The 9,458-nt window shown below is 39.7% G+C and overlaps 1 protein-coding gene across 1 annotated transcript in view; it reads right to left on the reverse strand.

The window, feature by feature from the left end:
* CREM (cAMP responsive element modulator) overlaps positions 1 to 9,082 on the reverse strand; it is a 54,218-nt gene extending 45,136 nt beyond the window's left edge. The window contains exons 1-3 of the mRNA XM_019528793.1: positions 8,973 to 9,082; positions 7,717 to 7,840; positions 1,376 to 1,522 (exon numbers count right to left, since the gene is read on the reverse strand). Coding sequence (XP_019384338.1) covers positions 1,376 to 1,522; positions 7,717 to 7,840; positions 8,973 to 9,016 — 315 coding nt within the window. The 5' untranslated portion in view covers positions 9,017 to 9,082. The remainder of the gene's footprint in view (positions 1 to 1,375; positions 1,523 to 7,716; positions 7,841 to 8,972) is intronic.
* Between the last annotated feature and the right edge of the window lie 376 nt (positions 9,083 to 9,458).

The following is a 9,458-nucleotide window of genomic DNA, read 5'->3' on the forward strand; positions in this document are numbered from 1 at the left end:
AATAACAGAGGAGGCTGGCAAAAGACTCAGAAAAAATTCTTCCACTTTTGGGGGACTTCAAGCCGTAGGGCAAATATTCTATTTTACAATGCCTGTTCTGGACTATACCAAGTTGAAGAAAAATAGTAAAAGAAACTAGGAAAGGCTCTCAAATGTGTGTTTGCTTTATACAATAGGGTTCAGTCTGCTGGAAACTGCTGCTGAAAAACACTTCCACAAAGCAGTAGCTTCTTTGGAAATTTAGACTTATTTGGCTCTCACAAGGTTGGTCCAGTCCAAACCTGTGGTTTCCTTTAGCCACCTGTAAAAATGTAATCCTTGAAACCTGCCAGGTCCCACAGATGAGACTGCACATCTCTCACAGATACATCTTCTTCATGCTCATACAACTCTTCATCTACCTGAGGTTAGACCTAAAAGCCACTCAGAAGTTCTAGACATGAAGGACTGCTTGCCTTTCAAGCAAGCTGGTGAGACAAATTGTCCTTGTCCTCTTTATATTGCAATAATTGCCAATAAATTTCAGGGTAAATGTGGGGTCTTTCTCTAGTCCTAAGTAAAAGAAGGTAGAGCCCAGTTATCCAAAGGTACCACCTACTTCTGACAGAAGCACTTCAGCCACCTGACTCATAAGTCTGAAGAAAAGAACGGGCAAGATATACTCTACTAAAAGGAAAAATCTCTAAATCTTAAAAGAGTGGCTACTTGAGAGTAGTTACAAGATATATTTCTCAAGTCTTTTCATTGTAAAAAGCTGTGAACTCTTGACATTTAGGCTCCTGGTCCTGGCTTCCCAACCTTAGCAAGGTCAAACTCATAGAGGCTTGCCAAATAAATGCTGATCGTTTCATACCTTTAACACCTATACTGTGCATAAATGCAGTTGTGGACTCTACTTATACACAACAAATAGCATTAACAGAAGCTCCTCTTATAATACGTTTCGCATCCAGATACTTTAATTGGTGTAACAGTTTTTTTATGCTAGGCTCTCTACAAATTCATTATGGCATTTGGAAACTTTTCAACTCATGAGACAAGATATGAAAGTAGTGAAATAGCAAAAAGAGAAAGTAAGTGGGATAAGCCACTAAAATGGGATCACATGATTTACATAAATTAGATGTTGTGCAAGTTGATGGTTCCAAGACTCTGGTTGGTATTTTCTTTTTACCTTTATGAAACAAACTTAACAGGCCATTCTGCCTGCTGTTATGAGTTGGCAACCAGTCAAAGCCTCAAAATAAAGGACGAATTTTCTATTCATTGAAAGGAAAGTTGAAAATCCAAGGTGGAAATCAAGAAAAAGTGCCACATATCATACCCACATACATACAAAAAATCGATAAATAAAACAAGCAAAAACCCTGCTAACCTGAACAGCCTGCATTTGCGGCGACTGAATAACTGACGGCTGTGTGGCTTGAATCACTCCCTGGACGTGTACAGTTTGTCCAGAAGCCAATTGCACTAGAGTTACAGCTGGAGAGCCTCTTCCAGCACTTGATCCAGCTACAGAAACCTGTAAGAGTTATGATTATCATGTTTAATTAACAAGTCCTGAAGATTTCAGAGGTCACTTCAAAAGGCAGCCTTAAGACACGTTAAATGTTAACTTTCAATCCAAAATCCAAGGCAAAAATAACTCCACACATTAGGCTCTTACTAGCACAACTCAATTATTTCTATTGCGCTGATTACATCTTTTAAACTGTCTAAAATGTTGGGCACCAAAAATAAAGAGATACCTATTACGTATTTCAGCCCTGTAATGTTCTAAAACAAGTCTTGCCTTTCTTAGGCTTTACCGCTGCTTTGAAGGTTATTGGACAGGAAAAGAGGTACAGTCCAGATTTTTTTTAGCTATTAAATGTGAACTGGATAAAACAACTTCCTTCTGTATTCCGAGCTACATGAATTCATTATTAACTAAGCCTGTGATTGTGACTTTTCTTCCCGGCTTGGTTAAGAACCTGAAGAAACCCCAAGAGATCATAACCAGGTGCAAGATTACTCCAAGACAAAACATCTGTGAACAGAAGAAGGTAGAAAGGTGACACAAACAAGAAAAACTTGTTGAAATAAAAGATCTAAACTAGATCTGAAAGGTCATGCCCAACTTATTCTCTTGCTTTTCATAGTCCACCTTGTTTCCAGAAGGGCCAGGCAACCTTTTCAAGCCACAGCCCAGTGCAACTTGGCTTCAGTCTGGCACAGGCCAGGCAGCTTCAGCAGTGCATCAAGAGCGAGGGGAGTTTACCAAGGCCAGGCAGTTGGGAGCTGCACCAGGACTACTTTTCCAGGCCCTCTACTCCCCACATGGGGCTCAAGCACAGCTTCCAACTCGAGGGGAGCTACACTGGGGCCAAGGAACTGGGACTAGCACCTATACCGCTGTTGCCGTCACTTATCTTTGGCCCCCTATTCTCTAGCTTAAGCAGGGGAGCAGCTTCCAGCCACTGGGGAAGCTGGGGCCAGGCAACTGAAGGATGCGTCTGCTGTGCTGCTGCTGCTTCTTTCTGTCCCCTCCATTCCTGGCTACAGAGCAAGCAGAGCTGGAGGTTGCCCAGCCCCAGCTCAGTTTCCCACCAGACAGAAGTTGCACCTGGGGAGAAGCAGTAACAGTCGCAATGTGAGCAGCGCTTCCAGCTGCCTGGCCTTACCACAGCTCCTCACTGCCCAGCCCCAGCATGAAATCAGCAGAGGCAAAGGCTTCTGACTCCACAGGTCAGATCCAGTGGCTCTGCGGACCGTGTTCAGCCCATGCGCCATCTGTTGCCAACCCCTCATTTAAAGGATTTTGATAATGACCCCTGAGCTGTTAACCTCCTTGACTACGAATACAGCATACTAAGACACCATCAAGAATACTGGATGATGAATCAACTGTTTCTGAAGAAGCAAGATGTCCAGGCAAAGTAGGCAGGGTATTATAATTTCCTGATAACTTATTCACTAAATAATGGTTGAAATGTAGTGGGAAACTAAATAGGCTCTCTCAAGAAAAAAAGTATCTTCCAATTTTACTTAACACCCAAGTTGAGAATTACAGGACTAGACTATAATAACGCTGCTGAGTGGTAAAAGAACGGACAACTGAAGTGAGATCTGGATGACAAGGGACAGGTTGAACTATTCTGCCAGAGGAGATAAAAGTTGCATTGAAATCAAAGAACAAATCAACAATGTAGTCAGGGATCTATTTAGTAGCTGTGTTGATCTGAGACAAAAAGAAATGCAAAACTCCAGAACCCTTGGTTCAGTGATGATACCTCTTATTAGACCATCTAAGATATGGCAAAAAAAAAATCTTTCTTTGCAAGCTTTTGGGCGCACACAGCCTTATTCAGGCTGAGGACAAACGCAAAAAGGTAAAAATCCTCTTAGGTAGAAAATAAACTTCATTTTGCACAGGAGAATTTTGAGGATGGAGGTCTGTTCCCCTGGGTCTGTACGAGTCTTTTGTGTGAGCTGCTCCTTAATGTGCAGATAAAGCTGTTCTCATCCCTCAAGGTGTCAGATGTCAGGAAGGCAGGGAGGCTCAAAAAAACCTTTCCTTCTTGTTCAGCAATGAAGTTTCTATTTCCAAAATTGGCTGAAATACAGTATCTTCCACATTTCACGGATGTATTTGTTAGCCATGCTGGTCTGAGACAAAAAGAAACACAAAGTTCTACAAGTCTTGGTTCAAGGATGATACCTGTTATTAGACCAACTAAGAAATCACAAAAAAAATTCTCACACACTGAGGAGAACAGACCTCCAATCCCAAAATTTCCCTGTGCAACATGAAGTTTATTTCCTACCTAGGAAGATGTTTACCATCTTAGGTTTGTCCTCAGCCTGAAGAAGGGTGCATGTGCCTGAAAGCTTGCAAAGAAATATTTTTTTTTTTGTGATTTTTTAGTTGGGAAATAGAGGGCATCATCTCTGAACCAAGAGCTCTAGAGTTCTGCATTTCAACAATGCAACAAAACTCCAAAGCTGTAAGTAAACAAGAAAAAAATGGAGACAAGTATCTTTTCAACCAAGGGGGTAGGTTGAGTCTTAATATTCAAAAGTACTTTCCTCTTCCTGGCAACATCACTTTCATTTTACATGCAGCAAATTTAACATAAGCTCTGAGAAAAAAGGCTGCACATTCCAGATCTGATTAATGTAGGATAATGCATTAAAAACCTTGTGTTCCTGAGTGAATTCATCAGAAGCAAGGTAGCACAGAAGATCACTGGACAAAGAAGATAACGTGGGATGGGTCAATTACAATCTTAAATGTCACTGCAGAAGTGTCTAAGTGCAAAAGCATTTCTGTTGTCATCAGCAGTGTGTAGCAACCAGAGAGGATTTTAGGAGTCTGGGCAAGCAATATTCCATCCACATCAGGCAGCTGCTCTTTCTTCACCAGAATTCCTCCAGACACAAAAGATATGGGAGTAATGCACGCTGCTAGTATGCAAACAGCTGGCACATTTTGGATTCCTTACTGAATGGGAATGCCAACAGCCCACGTTCAGTTTATCTACAGCACTATTTAGCAGATACTCCAGATTAGAGTCCTCCCCTCCTGAGAAAGAGGACATCCTAGCAATAAACCTTTCTGTACAACAAAGTGGCTCACCTTCAGTCTCTGCAGCATAGAAGTCTGCCAGGTAGGGAAATATGTTAACCAATTCCTCCTCATCTTGGGTCAGGAGACACACAAGTATACGGCCAAGAGAATACTAATAAAATGCTCCCCTCCACCAGCACATTAGGCCAAGGAACATGGCTCTGGGTTCATAGCAGCGATAGCTACAAGAATCAGTCTACAAATGTAAATCTGGACAGAAGCCACTAGAGAAATAAGTGACTGAGGAGAGCAGCCAGGCCTGGCTCTGGAGGAACAGACTCAAATGGCAGAAAGCGCAGAGCCCACCAAAAACAAGTCAAGAGAAAGCGCCAGGCCAAGCCATGACAGCAGGACACTATAGCACCCCTGGTGGCCAGTGGGCTAAAATGCATATTAGTCTGAAAAGCAGGTTGCATTGATTTCCCACAGCCTTCAATACCCTTCTGTTCAAGATCATCCAATGGCCTCTCCATTTACTGTCAACTTTTAACTTTACAGAAAAATGTTTTTTTTCTCCAACAATTCTAAACACCTACAGCTTTCCCAGACATCAAGATCCATCTTCCTACACTTCCTATACTTGTGCTGGCAGCTGTAAGAAAAGAAGGCTAAAGGTGGGGGATAGATCAGTCTGCCTTGCAAATACTTCTCCCCTTGGCCCCCGTTGTGCCCCCAAGATACAGAATACTGGGCTAGATGGACCTATAGTCTGACCCAGGATGGCACATGTGTTCTTGAGTAAGCTGCAAGTGTTCGACGCTTTTGAAAAATTGGATCTTATGTTTCTGATGATTATAAGTGAAAAAGAAAACAAGCCAATGTGAGTTGATTCTGCACTACCTTCCTGAGCCTACCAGACAGGAACAAGGTATAAACTTCTGCCACCTACTTGTCTTACTAGATTTAAACTATAAAATGTAATGTCAAATTAAACACAAAACTTAAACATGATTCATGAGTGATCACTTTAAGTGAACTATCCAACTAGTGTGCTATCTTGCCTGGCTGAATAGCACAGAAGTTATAGATATGAAAGTATCTTTTGAAATCAACTAATACAGATAATGACAAAAAGTCTTCTGCCTAGGCACTGAGCAGAATTCCTGCAGGGTCCAGAAGGTATAAAGGAAGAAGTGGTCTCAATCACCTTTCAGTTCCATCCATACATAGAGACATTCTTAAACTAAACCTCTGAAGAAGCAACGACAATGACAGGAATGTGAATATGCAGATGCAACACTCCCTTAAGAACAGCTTCTTTCAAGTTGAAGTTTCCACTTTCAGAAGTTTAGCCATCCCCTACAAAACCTGATGCAAGACTTGTAGGTGAGCTAACACTACAGAGCTTTTAAAAAGAGTGTTTGGTCTGGGTAAAAGGTATAGAGAGTATTAAGTGAGACTGCAACCTCATTCCTCCAAACTAAGTGGCACAACAGAGTAGAGGTGGCGGGAGGGGTTAAGAGGAAAATGAAGCGACTAAAAAGAGACTAAGCCTTGAGCAGCAGTCTTGCAACATTTTCAGATGAAGGCTATGGGAAAGCATGTTATGATACATCCTGATGTCTGAATACCAGCTAACTCAGTAATTGCCACATGTAAGCCACACTGGAACAAACTTTGAGCGAGAAAGACAGATCCTCAATATCATATTAAGATGGCATAAAGTAGAAGGAAACTATGAACAGGTTTGGTGTCATATAGGAACAACCTAAGGGCCCACTAGACACAAAGAATGGGCCTGATACACTTGAGTACAACGGAGGCTTGAAGAAACTACTAGCTTGAAAGAAGTGGGCTTAAGAGATTATAAATTCCATGACCAGACTACACTTCAGATTCATGTCTATAAATACAATTATTTTCACCATCTGGTAACAACAAAAAGTAAATAACAACTAATATTTATAAAGGAACCCAATGTTGAGTAGGCAGTCTCAGTTCAGTTCCTAATTCACATGAATACACATCAAAATAGGCACTGATACTAATTACAGAAGACCAGAATAACAACTGAAGAGTTTTCAGACAGAACTAAACATGTACATCTACATGACTGTAGAACTAACAAAAGACATCAATTCTTTGGCTACTATACATCTGATATGTGCATGCTATCACAGAGATTCACTTGATAAATACAGAAGGACAGGTCTGTAGGCAAGCTGGCAGAAACCATGGGAAACCAGAGACTAGCAGGGGAATAAGGCTCTCAACATTAGCATTATGCCAAAAAAATTATACTGGAGCAAAATAACCAGCTCAGGAGCTCTGCCTGAGTAAAAAACTTGAGATAAAGCCACAGGTGAGGAATCAAATGGCTCAGGAGTCCTACACTATGCTAAAGGATTAGGATATAAATACCAATCAGTATACTGAAATATGAAGTATAATTTCTTTTTAACATTTTCTACTATAACTTTTGCTTGAATATTTTAAGATGCAAGACAATATATAATCATTACAAGTTTAGAACATTATTGTATCATCTGTCATTTATCAGCAAAATATTTTTAAATATCTTTTTAAACAAATCCCAAAACTGCTTTTAGGTGCTTAGGGAAGAAACAGAAATATAAACGTCAATATTTACATGTTGAATTAGACTCATTTTGAGCAAGAAAACTAGGGGTAAAAAAATCCAAAGTTATTTTCATCCAGTTTTTGGGTTGCAAAACATCTCCAAACTCTAGGACACAAGAGATCACCATGTACCTTACCTACCTCTAACTTTTCTGGCTGTCTCAGCTTATTAGGTCACCATTATCATGAGTGCATATGACTCTATTCCAAAAACATGAGTAGAATGATGTCTATTAAGTTTCTACTGTTGTGTCACTCTGAGAAGCCCCAAATTCCCAAAGAGCTATTTTTGTGAAGAACTTAAAATAATGTACTGCACTACCTGTGGCCCTTATTCTGTCCCAACCTTAATACAGAAGATGTGCTTTGATATTCAATTAAATCCCTCCTATAAGAAAATGAGATGCATGTATGACATGGGGAATATAATGATCAGCAGTAAAGTGTCATATTTATCTCAAAACAGGTAACAATTTTAAATGTTCTTTGTTTTTGTTTGCTTCTCATATCCTTCTGTATCAGGTTACCTGAGCTATGGGAGGAATCTGACTTTGGCCTGGTGGGTTTTGCATGCGAACAGCATCACTCTCTGCTGCAGACTCTGCAGCACTTCCATCTTGTTGTGATTCAACCATTTCCATGGTCATTTGTCTAAAAAAATAAGTAAAATAAATATATACAGAATGCAGAGCAAGGAACTGAAATCAGAACTGAAGAACATACTTATCTGAATATTATTAATTCCCCCTCATTTGTTCACAATTTCATCTTTTGAAAGTATCTGATAAAAAAATCAACCCAAGAGTCTCACAGAACCACAGTATATCACCATGCACTGCCTATAAATTGGAACTCAAGATCATTCCCTTGGCCAGGAAAGGAAGTACTATAGTCAATACCTCCAGTATACAGTACAGAAAAAGCAAGAATAATTTTCTGGCAACCCATTCTTTCTGGATACTAGCTCTGCTATTTCTGATGGGACAGCCACATCAAGCCTTTACTATACGTTGGGGAAGGAAACAAGGAGGGGTGCTGGGGCTAAAGAAACCTAGTGGTGTAAAGCAAAGAGAGTATTTTGAGAAGCCCTTATGGGCAAGGTAGAAACACCTAACAATTCTTTATTATTTGCTTCTTTTATAGGACCAACTAAATAGCTGCTTGTGAATAATACGTAGATTCAATACAGTATAGGGTCAGATGACTTTGAAGGGTTATCTAGAAGAAAATTGTTAGAAAAATCAAACTTTTCGTAGTTCCTTTAGCTTAAATACTGAAAAATATTATGGGTCCCTCAATCAAAAAATACAGATGGACAAATTTATTTAAAGAAGTGATTCTGGATTACACTTGTGGATTTTTTTTCCCCTGACTTCATTTTTAATCTATTCTCAAAATTAGGCATGAGAGAGAGACAGGGGAGAAATACAGAAGCTAGCAAAATATCTGAAGTGTTCTGTCAGGTACTGCACAAAAATTCTATTGATCTCTTCTGCTAAACATAAACATTCCCCCCTCTAGACAAAAAAAAAATTCTAGTTTCTATCTTCCCTTATCGCAATTCAAAATATGAAGATTTAATACTTGAAAACAGGACTAATGCCATTTCAAACCAAACAATATGCATTTGGCATCACCACTGGGTTGTGTTGTGACATCATTTTAGATGGTATAGATCTTACCTCAATTGATAAATTACACAGGAGCTTAGCTAATTGCACAACTCTCAATTAACACTTATGAACTTGAAGGAAACTTTCAAACATATCAACTTGACAATTACCTTACAGTTATTTTTCCATGGTATTTCTTGACACACTTGCTCATAGTGGAAGTACGTGCGTTTTGAAACAAAAGCTTGGTTCTCCTCAGCTCCCTCTCCCTTCTACTGAACACCACACTGAAGTTATGATGTTGAATTTGTGATGTCAAAATCATCACCATAGCAACAAACTGATGTCATAAACAGTATTAGACATTATGACAGGTTCAAGCAGTAAGAGACAGAGAGAGCTGTCAAACACACCTCTCAGATATTATTACAAGTGCAGAAGAAAAAAACCATAAGGACAGGAAGACTGCTTCATTTGGTGGTTCTCAACCTTTTTATACTCAAGGCACTCCTCAGAAAATGTTAGCTCTTAATTTCACTCAATTTTTGACTACAGAAAAGTTCTGTGGCAAAGAATTCAGCAAGACCACAACAGGTGAGAAAGTTTTTAACGCTATAAATTCCTGCTTGAAATCTCTGGGTTTATCTTCTGAACAA

The sequence above is a fragment of the Crocodylus porosus genome, unplaced genomic scaffold (genome assembly GCF_001723895.1).
Source record: "Crocodylus porosus isolate Cpor-Errol unplaced genomic scaffold, CroPor_comp1, whole genome shotgun sequence".
NCBI lineage: Eukaryota > Metazoa > Chordata > Crocodylia > Crocodylidae > Crocodylus > Crocodylus porosus.